Here is a 15868-nt window from a genome sequence, read left to right as displayed (position 1 = left end):
TTTTACATTGCAATTTTACAAACATAAAATGAATGTATTCAGACAGGAAGGCAAACTGGGTTGTACAGGGCAGTCAGGTGCTTAACAGTTGAGAACATAAAGTAGGTGAAGGAAGGGATTAAATAAACAGAGATGGCCAACACATATACAGGGCTGGAAATTTGAATCTGCATGGTCATACCCACGCGGCTATTGTGGGAGTAATTTTCAGTTCAACTTTAAAAAAAATGGTACCAGTTTGTTCCCCATGTCATGATGATTCAGAATATATATAGTTTTTAGGGCTACATATTATAGTTTGGGAGTTTATCGCACATGGTACAACACTGTATGGTCTTACATAAATGGCTATTTTGGGGGTAATTTTCAGTTCAACTTTTAAAAAAATGGTACCTGTTTGTTCCCCATGTCATGAGGATTCAGAATATATAGTTTTTAGGGCTACGTATTATAGTTTGGGAGTTTATTCTGGACAGACAGACCAGACAGACAGACAGACGTAGCCCTTTATGTATATAGATTTAGTTTTAAGCAAGCTTTTTATTATTATCCATCCATCCAGTTTCTAAACCTGTTTATTTTAGTTCAAAGTCATGGGGGAGCTTGAGCCTATCCCAATGGTCATTGGGTAAGAGGTGGGGTGCACCCTGACCAGGCCATCAGTCAACTCACTCATCTCCAACCGCTTATCTGGAATTGGGTCGTGGAGGCAACAGCTCCAGCAGGGGACCCAAAACTTCCCTTTCCTGGGCCACATTGACACCTCTGACTGGGGGATATTGAGGCATTACCAGGCCAGTGTGGAGATATAATCTGTCCACCTAGTTATGGGTCTTCCCCGGGGTCTCCTCCCAGATGGACGTGCCTGGAACACCTCCCTAGGGAGGCACCCAGGAGGCATCTTACCAGATGTCTGAACCACCTCAGCTGTTTCCATTCAATGCGAAGGAGCAGCGGCTCTACTCCGAGCTCCCCAAAGATGACCGAGCTTCTCACCCTATCCCTAAGGGAAACACCAGCCACCCACCTAAGGAAGCCCATTTTGGCCACTTGTACCTGCGATCTAGTTCTTTTGGTCATGGCCCTACCCTCATGACCATAGGTGAGAGTAGGAACAAAGATTGACCAGTAGATTGAGAGCTTCGCCTTTTGGCTCAGGTCTCGTTTTGTAACAACAGTACGGCAGAGCGAATGCAATACCGCCCCTGCTGCGCCGATTCTCCAGCCAATCGTCAATGTTATTATGATTATGACTATTATTATTATTTGCAAAGCATTGAACAGTAGAAGTCGGTATAAGTCTTTTTGTGTTGTTAGCACTTCTGTTTTGTTGTGGCGCTTTGCAAAGTGTTTATGTGTGTCCTCTGTATTTGCAGCACACACACGCTGTTAAATTAAATTATTACATGTGCTTGAGGTTATATTTGTTTGGTTTCTGTCTTTGCAAGACACTTTTTGATGCAATTACCTCTTGTAGGAATAATGGTGTTGTTTTTTATTTCTCAATGTTTTCTGCATTTGGAAATGTTGTAGCCTCTTTTGGTGTGTCATTTGATGAACAGTTCACATCTACACACACACACACACACACACACACACACACACACACACACACACACACACACACACACACACACACACACACACACACACACACACACACACACACACAAATAAGAATTTAGATTTATCATTGCCAAACCTCTTTTGGTGCTCTGTTTGAATAGCATGAAAAAAAACACCCTGTTTGACAGTTTAATGATTTCACATGTGAACACACACACACACACACACACACACACACACACACACACACACACACACACACACACACACACACACACACACACACAAAACCAGTGTGATTCTGTGTACACAGCAATTAACAGGACAGCGGAGGTGCTCCTTTTTTTTATATACACTGTATTTCATCTCACCGCATGAGCGAGATATTTTTTTCTCCCCACAAGGTACAAAGTCTCACATCACTGCTTTAAATAGTCCATAGCTCCTTTTTTTTCTCCATCAGTGACTAGACACAGAAAGTGGCGCTCCATTTCCACTGACTGATTTGACGCTAATTAATTTGATGTTCCTTATTAAGCAGCAGACCTACTTAACGAAAGCAAGTGTGGCCTTTAAAGCTACGTGACAGTGATGATTGTGCAGCTCACGCACAGCCACCTGGGGAAAGGAGACAATGTGTCTGTCTGTCTGTTAGTGTTTAGACAGTGTTAGGTCATCTCTAATCTCTGCTGTTTATCTGCAGACATCAAGACGTTGCAGACGTAAATCAGCTTTTGTGGGGTTTTTTTGTTTGTTTGTTTTTGATGAGGGATGAGAGAACACTTTGAGAAATCACAGACTAAACAATACACATCTTCACCGTCAGTAAAATATATTCAGATTTCAAGTCTGGTTATTGACTGTTGTCGACTTCAACCAGCGTTTACCGGAGTGTTTGGTAATGATTAACATTTTAATCACATAAAATCATCACAGCAAATTCAGAATGTGGGGTTGCAAACTGGCATATCAACTTGAAAAATAATGAATACCAGCCCTTTCTCAAGGGTGGTAGTAAGTCTTCGGCTGTGTAGTTGTGGAGGGAATTTTTATTTTAAAGGTTTAAAAGTCAAACATTCACTTTACTAAGATAGATGAAATCATCCAATAAAAGTTTGGATTAAAATGCACTAAGTGCTGTTTTCTTCATCACGCAGCGAAGACGTGTGAAATGTATAAACATTCACAGCAAAATTATGCAGAGTTAAACTGATAGCTATAAAGTGATTTAGTCAATTATTTTGTGATACCGTCAAGAAATGGAATAGATTTTTATGATGTCATCATGAAAAAATTTCATAATGACATTACAAAATTTGAGGTGGGTGGGTTAGGGGTTATGATTAGCGTAAGGGTTTGTGTCATAGTGTTAAAATAAACTCTACTGTAATGCTACATTTCTGCACATACAATATCTTGAACTATTGTTGATTTTAATCACAATCTTGGGGAAGCGCATGTGTGCATGCGTGATGTCTTGAGATTACCTGTTACCCATTTTACGTTAACATCCACAAGATTTCCTGTAAATCACTTTCAAATCTACCAAATGTTGGTCATAACATCTAATCCCTTGAATTTCTCCCCCCTCAGGGGTCAAAATTCTAAATTGTTTCCAGAATTGTAAAGTTTGATTATATTGGCAATATCATCTCATGAATCCCTTATTTAAATGTTATGGGATAAAATTTTAGTGGTGCAAAAGAAAATTCTTTTTATGACTTAAATCTTAAACAACCCAGATCAAGTACACCTTTAAGCTTTCACAACTTTCTCTGAGTGTTTTGCTGTTATTCTGCAGTGTTTGGTCATAATACTCCATCATATACCTTAGCATACTCATATGGGGAGTTGTAAATTTAGCAGAAGCACATCTTTAGTTTCCTATTGCAGTAGAATGAAAGAATTGGTCACCATGGCCAGGGGCCCCAGTATTACTTTCTCCCAAACCTGTCCTCTCCTAACAAGGTGTTGTTTATGCTCTTGTACAATTACAGCTGCAGGCATCTCTCATTTTGTCTCTCCATCCATCCTGCTGTTCTAACTCAGCAAGGCTTTAAAAGCTTCCAGCACTCATTCTTTTGTTGCTCAAATAGGCTTGTTGTTTCTCTCAGCACTAAGCCTTCCACCTGAGCTGGATTTGGACACGCACCAAAGCCCATCAAATCCCATCGGGTAATGCAGTCTCAATCACACCGCCATATAGCGAATGCGCTGATCCTCAAACATTGTTTCCTGCCTTCAATATGTGTGAGCGCTGAACTGTGGTGTTCACTTTGCTGGTGTCACGGTGAACTCGAGGACCTGCCAACAAAAACAATGGTCCCTGTCTTGCTTTTAAAAAGGCCAGGTCAAAGGGCAACAATTCCTTGATGGTTGGAGGAAAAATCACAATGAAGGTAATGAGCTTGATCTAAAAGAACACCAATTTTTGTGCTGTGTGTGGGGGTCCAATTTATTTAGTGTCGTGAAGAGTTTCTAATGCAGTCTTTCCAAGTCTTGAGACCGCCGTCAGGGTTTGTGAGATAATTAGTCGGGTATGAAATAATATTCAAAACTATATTCTGCAGAGCACCTCATACTTGTCAGCCTTGTAGATTTTTTTGTCCTTTTTGTGACCAAGGCTGACCTCCTCACAAAATTTAACTGATATATGTTAGGAGTTGTTGTGTTTCTGGTCATGTGTCTGTCACTTTGGAAAGAGGGAGCATTGGTATTGTAAAATGTATTTAACCCAGCCTCGAGTGGAATATTACTGTATATTCATGGACAAAATTAAACCACAACAAGACAAAAATACTTCCACTTGGAGAAATGTATTTCTATGATGTCCATTGTCAAACAAAAATAACCCAAAAGAGTTTTATTCCAATTTGGACCAAACCTGGTGTAAAGTTTGAGGGTTAGCCATGTACAAAGTTACTTCATTTAGAGAAAAATTGGTCAAGTCAAGGTCAGAGGCAGAGGTCATAATATGGGCCCAATATAGGAGATATTAGAATGGCATCACCTATAGTCCAAACTATATTTTTTTGGAATCTTTATGCTCAAACAAATAATAATACAATAACATGCTTTTGGAGGGCGGTATGCATTTTCAGAGGCCCGACGTCCATGCCCAGTCGCCCAAAATGACAGCTATTCGCCCGAGTTAGACGAGGGCGAATATCTGTCATTGCAGGTGACTTGGCGTGAACGGGGGGAGTCAGAAAATGCATACCGCACGACAACAGCATGTTATTTGCATTATTATCACTTTTTACTGAGATACACGTATATAAAAAGTTGGCTCACTTAACTTTTGACCAAAGCACATTTCTCGCCTTTTCATCTTTTCCTCTGCAGACAGTTTTTTTTTTTTTCCCTTTTGCGGACAGTTCTTGGGCTGCGCGCTATGACATCATTTGTTTACGCATAGCGGGCGGGTGTAGCCAGGTAGCGTCGACGTAAATCTATGATACCGGCCCAGCAACGGCCAGTAAAGTGATAATAATAATACAATAACATGCTTTTGGAGGGTGGTATGCATTTTCAGAGGCCCGACGTCCATGCCCAGTCACCCAAAATGACCGATATTCGCCGGGCGAGGCCCCTTCCCCATGAGGGCAAATATCTGTCATTGCGGGCGACTGGGCGTGGACGGAGGTCTTCTGTTCATTGTCGGACTGTCCATGAGAAAATCATCTGTAATATCCATATTGGGACCAACACACACTTCTTGCATTTTCATCTTTTTGTCTGCGGACAGTTCTTGGGCTGTGCGCTATGACGTCATCAGTTTATGCACAGTGGTATCGGGATACCCGCCGTTTACTGCGGGCAGGTATAGACAGGTAGTGTAAATGTAAATCTATGCAATTGGCCCAGCAACGCCTCACTAAGTGATAATAATGTGGTATATTTTTCAGTACAATTGGATTTTTGTATTAAAAAATGACTCCGATGGGTGACATATTAAAACTTCATGATGGCCCATTATGCAATTTTATTTTAAATATCTATGGCTACATCTGTGCAAAATTTGGTACAAAATAGACAATATTTTGCTATACCGCCCCACGAGTCAGAAGAAATCTTGGTACCTTTTCACGGTGCGTGTTAACCATTATGCCACCGTGCTGTCCATGAACCAAAATCTGGAGAAACAAACAACAACAACAACAAAAAATCCGTGTTTATTATTTTTACTTTTTTGTGCATGAAATATTGTATGTTTCAGTTTGACAACCCCTAAACCTGAAAACAGTACATCCATCCATCCATCCGTTTTCTATACCCACTTAGTCATGGGGGCCAGAGTCTGTCCCAGCAGTAACAGTCAATCCCTTTTTGATAAAATCTGGAGAGGAGGCGCAAGCAGACAAGTGGCCACAATGCTAAATAAACAAAGGATAAATCTGGGATTAGATGTTGTAAATGCTCAATAAATGAACTGGAATTCTTCTTTGAATGCTGATTTTGTTGCTTTACTTTGAATGATATAAGTGTGACAATACAGTTCACCTTGCACACTTTAAAAAAATAAATAAATAAAAATGCTCATCCCTAAAACTGTGGTTGTGAAAGAAAAAGTCCCTGCATTCACGTGAAACCAACCAGACTTTGATAAATTCATTTAATAAATCTCATCCCAGCTTCCCTCAAAAGCCACGTACATACATCATCATTTCCTCATCTCTCAAATGTCACGCGGTTTTCCTGCCCACAGTCGTGCAGGAGGATTTAATTCATCACTGTTGTGGTATCTGTCTTTGCAGGCATTAATCAAGGCAGCTGTTACAGGATCAACCATTTCCCTGACGACAATGACTACGACACAGACAGCTCAGAATACCTGCTGCGTAAGTGCTTGCTCTCTTATTCTTTGTATTTTATATATATACGAGGTCTATTAGAAAAGAAACTGACAGTTTTATTTAAAAAAAAACTATATGGATTTGAATCGTGTGATTACATCAGCCAAGCTTGAACCCTCGTGCGCATGCGTGAGTTTTTTCACGCCTGTCGGTGACGTCATTCGCCTGTGAGCACGCCTTGTGGAAGGAGTGGTCCAGCCCTCTCATCGGATTTTCATTGTCTGAGAAGTTGCTGAGAGACTGGCACTGTGCTTGATCCAAATTTTTTCAAAAACTGTGAGGCACATCCGAGTGGACACCATTTGAGAAATTCAGCTGGTTTTCTGTGAAAATTTTAACGGCTGATGAAAGATTTTGGATTGTTTCTATCACTGTAAGGACGGGACGTCGCGCAGCGCTCCAAGGCAACGTCGTCATCCTGTTTCAAGCTGAAAACCTCCAAATTTAAGCCTCTGTTGACCCAGGACGTCGTAAGAGAACAGAGAACTTTCAGAAAAGGTCGGAATCAGCAGTTTATCTGGACACTGTGGCGCCCACCACAGGAAAAACACCTCCGTGTTGATAACCATTTGTAAAATCCAGGCGGCTTTTGGTGGCTTTCAGTTGAGTGAGTATCTGAGAAATTGTTTAACAGCAGGGCATGTTCCAACTTGTCCTTAAGGCTTCCAACTGAGGTGTTTTTCCTGTGGCAGGCGCGCCGCGCCGGCTGCGAGCCGATGCGCCAATCCGTCCGCACATCTTTCATTAAAAAAATCTCATTTAACAGTGGAATGTCGGGATAAACTGCTGATTCCGACCTCTTCTGAAAGTGCTCTGTTCTCTCACGACGTCCTGGGTCAACAGAGGCTTAAATTTGGAGGTTTTCAGCTTGAAACAGGATGACGACGTCGCCTCGGAGTGCTGTGCGACATCCTGCTCCATGGGAAGTCCTTACAGCGATAGAAACAATCCAAAATCTCTCATCAGCCGTTAAAATTTTCACCGAAAACCAGCTGAATTTCTCGAATGGTGTCCACTCGGATGTGCCTTACAGTTTTTGAAAAAAGTTTGAAGAAGCACAGCGCCAGTCTCTCAGCAACTTCTCAGACAAAGGAATTCCGACGAGGGGGCTGGACCACTCCTTCCACAAGGCGTGCTCACAGGCGAATGACGTCACCGACAGGCGTGAAAAAACTCTTGCATGCCCACGAGGGCTCAAGCTTGGCTGATGTAATCACACGTGATTCAAATCCATATGGTTTTTTTAAAAAATAATAAGGTCGGATACTTTTCTAACAGACCTCGTATATATATATATATATATATATATATATAATTATTATTATTATATTTGAAATTGTCAACAGAAGGGGACTTAAACCGGGCAGCTGTCACTCAAATAGGAATTTTAGGATTTTAATGCTGTCAGAGGAAGTAATCTTTATGTCCTTTAAGAGATTACGCTAATCTGGTTGTCATGAAATGTGGACATGTGCACATTTTGATGATAATGATGATGTGGATAGCTGAGTTTCGTGGCTTCTGCTTTAATGGGGTCACATTAAGCAAAATTGGTTTTGTCTCATTTTGACACCTACATACGAGACAGGTGCTGGTCATATAATTAGAATATCATGAAAAAGTTTATTTATTGCAGTAATTCCATTCAAAAAGTGAAACTTATATATTATATTCATTCATTACACACAGACTGATATATTTCAGGTGTTTATTTCTTTTAATTTTGATGATTAGAACTGACAACTAATGAAAATCCCAAATTCAGTATATCAGAAAATTAGAATATTACTTAAGTATGAACATGAAAAGTATGAGCATGTACAGCACTCAATATGTAATTGGGGCTCCTTTTGCCTGAATTACTGCAGCAATGTGGTGTGGCATGGAGTCAATGAGTCTGTGGCACTGCTCAGGTGCTATGAGAGCCCAGGTTGCTCTGACAGTGGTCTTCAGCTCTTCTGCATCATAGATTTTCCATGGGGTTAACCCTCTGGGTCTGAGGGCATTTTTTGAACAGTTCACTCACCTGGCATAGATGTTTTATTATTGCTGTTAACATCTCTCCCTGCATCCCACACTCGGAGAGCGCAAACCTCCACCAAGGCCATAGGGTCACTGACATCACATGGAATACCCTTTAGCAAAGAGACTTATTTCACGTCATTTCACGCATCTACCGTCATGTGTCAGATTCAGTGGTTACCCCTCTGGGGTCCAAGGGCATTTTTTGGACAGTTCACTTGCCTGGCATAAATGTTTTATTATTGCTGTTAACAGCTCTCCCTGCATCCCACAATCAAGTTTTATGTCTCTTTTTTCAGGACAACCTGTACTTTCAGAATATATATGCTATAGTGATGTTTTATAGGTGTAATAAAGGTTTACAATCAGAAATAAGAAAGGAAAAAATAAAGTGGCAAATAATTTTCACACACATTTACTCATAACACATAGCAAACTATAATAAACAACTGTTTTGACACTTTATGAAGGTAATTTGAGGTCTTGTGTGAAAGACTCTACAACAAAAAGGTTCAAATAATAAACACAAATGCACATTTTGAAAAATATATACAAACTGGTCTATGTGTTGTGTTCATCTCAAAGCAATTTCTGTCTGCTATTACACAAATGTCACATCACAAACTTGTACTTCTATGAACTTGACTGTGTGTTTGTTCTCTCCGGCTCTGAAAGCAGCTCTCACACTTTGAGGCCCATTTACACTCTGAGGAGTGGCCCCTCCCCCCTCGCTCCATTGATATGGTAAACAGTGCTTTACGCCGGAGCGAGAGAGCTTGCCACAGGCTTATCCAGTAACATTCACAGGCAAACTAGTGGAGCAATCCTGATACTCACACACTCTTTGTTTGAGCATGTGAGATTGTATGAGAGGCCCTCCGTCTGCTCAGTCTGCTCACTTTCACTGATTGCTGTGTGTAATGGCACAGGACACATTGGAGCCAGCAGCCAGGGGGCTATGCAAATGGGCCAACTAGTAACACATCACTCTTAAAAACAATCTTTGTTTTATCACGTGAGGTAAATCTGCCCTACGATTGGATTTTGGAAAACCATGTGACGGTGAACCAATTCCGATTGGACACTCACATTGCACACGTCATTACACAGCTTCTATGAGGAGTACAAAGATGGTGGATGGCTGGCTCGAAAGTGCGCAGAGTTAACTTTTCAGCAAAAAAAAGTAAGTTTCTATCTCATATCATTAAAAAGTTATTTATAATTTAGTAAAACTTGGTCTCAGCCGTTGTATACGACGGCGTCGGCCCCAGATTAAGGTCAGGCAAGTTTGCTGGCCAATTAAAAACACGGATACCATGGTCCTTAGATTAGGTACTGGTAGCTTTGGTACTGTGTGCAGGTGCCAAGTCCTGCTGGAAAATGAAATCTGCATCTCCATAAAGTTGGTCAGCAGCAGGAAGCATGAAGTGCTCTACAACTTACTGGCAGACAGCTGCATTGACTTTGGACCTCAGAAAACACAGTGGACCAACACCAGCAGATGACATGGCACCCCAAACCATCACTGACTGTGGAAACTTTACACTGGACCTCAAGCAACATGGATTCTGTGCCTCTCCTCTTTTCCTACAGACTCTGGGACTGTGATTTCCAAAGGAAATGCAAAATTTACTTTCATCAGAGAACATAACTTTGGACCACTCAACAGCAGTCCAGTCCTTTTTGTCTTTAGCCCAGGCAAGACGTCAAGACGTCATGATTGTGTCGCCTACAGGGTTAATTAATTGAGTTAATTAGCTGATTAGAGTGTGACACTCAGATGAGAACTATCACTTGCATTGTGAGGTGGCACATTCCTCTGGTCATGATCCAGCATGCAGGTACCTCAGTGTTAAGGACCCCAGCAACTTAAAAAGGCTAAGGACACACCCATTTGTCACCTATCCCTGACAAATAGGTGGCTATCGTTAGGTGTGGTGGATGGTTTGCCTGCGTGGTTCCAATCCATTTCTCAGCGTGGTTCTGTGGTGTGGCAGTTGCAGTAATCAGGGGTGCCACCAGGGATTTTGGGCCCCATGAAAAGAAATGTTACTGGGCCACCCCCCATATTATTTTGTCAGTATTATAATTGTATTAGGGCCCTCTTAGGGGCCAGGATTCTTGGGGCACCTCTGGCTGCAATGCATGGCACCAGTGCATGCTCCCAGAATTGACCTGACCCTATGATCTAATTAATATGTAAATCTGGTCACTGCTGCTATGGTAAACATCCCCCCATGGCTACTATGCATGTGCTGAGTTTGGTTAGCTTGGACCACAAGGGCCTTGGGAATATAAGTCCCTGTCTTCCACCTGCACAAAGGAGTGGACAGCGAAACATTATCATTAATTATAGTTTCCAGTCTCACACTTTTTTTGTGTCCGTCACAAAATGAGTGACATTTTCGTAATGCGTTTTTATTTTTTGCTTTGTTTTGTTTTTTTATTTACTATTTCTGATCCTACCCATTCTCTTAACTCTATCATAGCCATAACATAAGTCTCTCCCTTCCCCTGCCCCTGTGATCAGGTGCAGAGCTGGCATGGTTGTGTATTGCATACGACAATTAGAGCCAATTAATTCAATTTATTTATATAAGTCCAAATCACCAAATAAGTCACCCCAGAGCACTTCACAAGGGTAAGGTCTAACCTTACCAACCCCCCTGAGCAAGCACATAGGAAACAGTAGTAAGGAAAAACTCCCTCAGGACTTTCTTTGATGAAGAAACCTCAAGCAGACCAGACTCAGAGGGGTGACCCACTACTTAGTCCATTCTAACAATTATTATATGCTATGTGATTTTGCCAACTTCTGATTGGCCCATTCGTGACTTTCTGAGCTGTACCACATGCCAAGTTGACCGCTGGTTGAGCCGAGTTGACCGCTGGTGGAGCCGAGTACACCTTGCGTGCAGCGTAGCACTAGCCAATCGAGGGATGCCTTCTATCGATAACGACCAATCAGATAATGCGATACAACGCCTACTTTGGCTGTCAGTTTGTTGACAAGATTCTACATGATGCCTGTGCATTATTTCACAAAGACTATTCCTTATTAATCCCCTTTCACACGGGCCCGCTTCGAGTTGCGTCGTGTGTTGTCATGACGATGCCGTGTACACAATGCAGTAAAGCTCCTCTGTCTTCTCTCACAAATGTGTTTAAATACAGTCCATAAAAGTCCTGCTCACAGACTGATTGCCAGAGACAGGCCATGTCCACGTTCAGTAAAATGTCCGGACATCTCCAGTCCACTCACGGACGATTCGTTCGTGCACGAACATGTGAACAATTAAAAGAAAAAAAAAGCTGCCTGCGCTCCTCGCTCTCCGCAAACTCTCTCATCACTGTGTTAAAGAAAGGACATAAGTCCTGCTCACAGACTGATTGCCAGAGAAAGGACATGTCCACATAAAGTATAACTCCAGACAGTGGCGGTCCTAGAGTGATTTACTCCCCGGGTGAAACCCCCTGTGTGCCCCCCCGCGTACACTAACGTGGCCACCACCTCCGCCAAACCACCCATGAAAACACTAACTTCATCTTGAACACCCACAATCCCACAAATTAACTCACAACAGCTATTTTCAAGAACAAATTTCCAGTTTTAATGACTACTGCAATAACAAACACAAAGAAATTGGCACAGTCTAATGTGTCATCATCCATGGACTTATCTGCAATGATCATCTCAAATGTTTGCAGGAGGGCATCATAATTGTTTGCCCCAGTGCTCACTATCCGTGATGTGAAATTCCATAGAGTAGGAGCATTTCTGGGCAACCTTGAGCAGCCTGCAGACTCAAGAAAAGACATCCTTTTTGTGGATTTTGAGAAAAATGTGGCAAACCCAGAGAGTGATGCAAAAAATATTCTGCACTCAGATAAGCATTTAGCCCCCTGAGACAGAACCAGATTCAGTCAATGCACAAACATTGCACTGGGGGCTACTGCTTTAACTTTGGCCTGCAAACCATTGAGAGCTGAAGCCATGACAGCAGCCATGGCTTCTTCGTAAGGAAGACTATCAAATGGCTTCACCAAAATCCGGTCCACAACATTCAAATTGTCTGCCATTGCTACGTAGCTAGCTCGCTAGCTGGGACTGGCGCGAGGCTAGTGTGAAGTTTGTCCGCCTGTGAGTGCTTTGTGACGGTGGAGGAGCTCAGCAGCACACGCTGCTCGGTAGGGACAGAAACTGCGATAGAAGTCAGAAAGAGTGATAGAAGTCAGTCTCCAAACACAAGCAGCTACAAAAAAAAATAAAAAACAAACACCAGAAATAGAAGCTCGATTTGTCGCTAGTCGTTTTTAACAAAGAAAATGCCGCTAAGAGGATTAGGAAAGTCTCCGGTTCAACTCAGAAAAGAATGAAAACGCTCCCACGGATGTTTACACCAAAAGATCGCTGATTCGCTCATTTCGCTGTCAATCAAAAAGGGATTCAGCCTCAGACAGATCATCCAATCATCATGCAGAAGCTGACCATCCGGGCCGGCCGAGGTCAGCCCACTGCCCCATAGACCCCCCAGACACGCTGAGCGTCCAATGGGCGGGACAAAGCCCAGCATTTATCCAATGACTCGTCTCGTTTCGCTGCAGTCTTTGCTTCGCTACTGTTTATAGCACTGTGAAGCTGCGGGAATGAGTGAGAGGAAAGCCGCCATGGGACGGGAAGGTGGGGGCGCCGCTCTGCCGTAATGTAACGAAACCACGAACCCCCCGTCAGGACAACCCCCCACCCCGTTTTTTTTTTTACCATTTTTTTTTCAGCACGGTCGTGCCGCCTCCCCCCCTGCGATGCCTCCCTGGGCGGCTGCCCGGTCAGCCCGCCTCCAGGACCACCCCTGACTCCAGACATCTCCACAGTTAATCACAGACGGTTCATTCGCGCATGTGCGCAAGCGTATCTCGCTGTCAAAGTAGGAAAGATAAACTATAACAGAACTCAGAGCGCAGACCTGCAGCTCAGCACAAGAACAAATATAAACTAGAAAATAAATCAGAGTGATTTACTCCCCGGGTGAAACCCCCTGTGTGCCCCCCCGCGCACACTAACGTGGCCACCACCTCCGCCAAACCACCCATGAAAACACTAACTTCGTCCTGAACACCCACAATCCCACAAATTAACTCACAACAGCTATTTTCAAGAACAAATTTCCAGTTTTAATGACTACTGCAATAACAAACACAAAGAAATTGGCACAGTCTAATGTGTCATCGTCCATGGACTTATCTGCAATGATCATCTCAAATGTTTGCAGGAGGGCATCATAATTGTTTGCCCCAGTGCTCACTATCCATGATGTGAAATTCCATAGAGTAGGAGCATTTCTGGGCAACCTTGAGCAGCCTGCAGACTCAAGAAAATACATCCTTTTTGTGGATTTTGAGAAAAATGTGGCAAACCCAGAGAGTGATGCAAAAAATATTCTGCACTCAGATAAGCATTTAGCCCCCTGAGACAGAACCAGATTCAGTCAATGCACAAACATTGCACTGGGGGCTATGGCTTTAACTTTGGCCTGCAAACCATTGAGAGCTTTACGGCTCGGTTGGATCAAATGACCGAGCAAAACATCCTCCTGAACCGCAGGGTGGAGGCTCTCTCCGCGCAGGTGGCGGCGAGCGCTCAGGGCACTGCTGCAGCTCCTCCTCCTGCCGACCCTGTGCAGGATATGAACGTTCCAGTGGTGGTTCAACAACCCCTCCCACCATCCCCTGAAGCATACATAAGCCCTCCTGAGCCGTACGGAGGTTGTGTGGAGACGTGCGCGGACTTTCTCATGCAGTGTTCGCTCGTCTTCGCACAACGTCCCGTCATGTACGCGTCAGATGCTAGTAAAATAGCTTATGTGATTGCTCTGCTTCGGGGTAAGGCATGCGCCTGGGCTACGGCGCTCTGGGAACAGAACTCAGGGTTGTTATCAGCATACACTGGGTTTGTGGGGGAGTTCAGAACAGTGTTTAACCACCCTAACAGAGGAGAGACTGCTTCAACAATGCTGCTGTCAATGCGACAGGGGCGCCGGTGTGCAGCCGAATATGCAGTCGACTTCCGCATCGCGGCTGCGAGGTCCAGCTGGAATAACGTTGCGCTCCGCGCCGCCTTTATAAACGGACTGTCATTGGTCCTGAAGGAGCATCTGGTAGCTAAGGAGGAACCGCGGGATTTAGATGGGCTTATCGATCTCGTTATACGGTTAGACAATCAGTTGGAGGAACGCCGTCGGGAGCGAGGCGAAGGACGTGGCCGGATATGCGCCGCCCCTCTCCCTTCCGGGTTCGAAAAGGGGCCGCCCTCCCCACGCTCCACAGCCGCAGCACTCCTTGGGGCAACAGCTCCCCCTGCTGACGTTGTTAGGGAAACGCACAGGGCCAAAATGAGGAGGCTGGTCCGTGGGGAGTGTTTTCTCTGCAGCTCAAAGGAGCACACACAGAAAAACTGCCCCAAACGGCCACAACAACAACACGCCCCCGAAGAGACTGGGTTAAGGGGGGGTCAAAACATTCACGTGGGACACACACAGATTGCCACACGACTCCCAGTTACAATCCTGAGTGGGGATTTAACCCTTCAAGCCCCAGCACTGGTGGACACGGGGTCAGAAGGGAATTTGCTAGACAGCAGATGGGCAAGGGAGGTAGGGCTCCCTCTGGTGGCGCTTCCTTCGCCATTGCAGGTGTGGGCACTAGATGGCACCCTCCTCCCTTTAATCACACACAAGACACAACCAGTAACTCTGGTGGTGTCTGGAAACCATCGGGAGGAGATTGAGTTTTTTGTAACTCCTTCTACCTCCCGCGTGATTTTGGGCTTCCCATGGATGTTGAAGCACAGTCCCCGGATTGATTGGCCGTCTGGGGTGGTGGTTCAGTGGAGCGAAACTTGCCATGGGGTGTGTTTAGGATCCTCGATTCCTCCCGGTTTACAGGCTAAGGAGGAGGTCAAAGTCCCTCCCAATCTGACGGCAGTGCCGGTTGAGTACCACGATCTTGCTGACGTCTTCAGCAAGGATCTGGCACTCACCCTTCCCCCGCACCGTCCGTACGATTGTGCCATTGATTTGGTTCCAGGCACTGAGTTCCCGTCCAGCAGGCTGTACAACCTCTCACGACCTGAGCGCGAATCAATGGAGACCTACATCCGGGACTCATTAGCTGCCGGGCTGATCCGGAACTCCACCTCCCTGATGGGGGCAGGTTTCTTTTTTGTGGGCAAGAAAGATGGCGGACTCCGTCCATGCATTGATTACAGGGGGCTGAATGAAATTACGGTTCGCAACCGATACCCGTTGCCATTGTTGGATTCCGTGTTCACCCCCCTGCATGGAGCCAAAATCTTTACTAAGCTGGATCTTAGAAATGCGTATCACCTGGTTCGGATCCGGAAGGGAGACGAATGGAAGACGGCATTT

The 15868-nt window shown here is 44.2% G+C and overlaps 1 protein-coding gene across 1 annotated transcript in view; it reads left to right on the top strand.

Annotated features, from left to right (window-relative positions):
• cacng4b (calcium channel, voltage-dependent, gamma subunit 4b) overlaps window positions 1-15868 on the top strand; it is a 60297-nt gene that overhangs the window by 28346 nt on the left and 16083 nt on the right. Inside the window, exon 2 of the mRNA XM_034189477.1 lies at window positions 6324-6407. Within this exon, the coding sequence (XP_034045368.1) occupies window positions 6324-6407 (84 nt within the window). The remainder of the gene's footprint in view (window positions 1-6323; window positions 6408-15868) is intronic.

This window comes from Thalassophryne amazonica, chromosome 16, assembly GCF_902500255.1.
Source record: "Thalassophryne amazonica chromosome 16, fThaAma1.1, whole genome shotgun sequence".
Lineage (NCBI taxonomy): Eukaryota > Metazoa > Chordata > Actinopteri > Batrachoidiformes > Batrachoididae > Thalassophryne > Thalassophryne amazonica.
The sequence above is the reverse complement of the archived record's forward strand: the minus strand, read 5'-3'. Positions and strand labels throughout refer to the sequence as shown.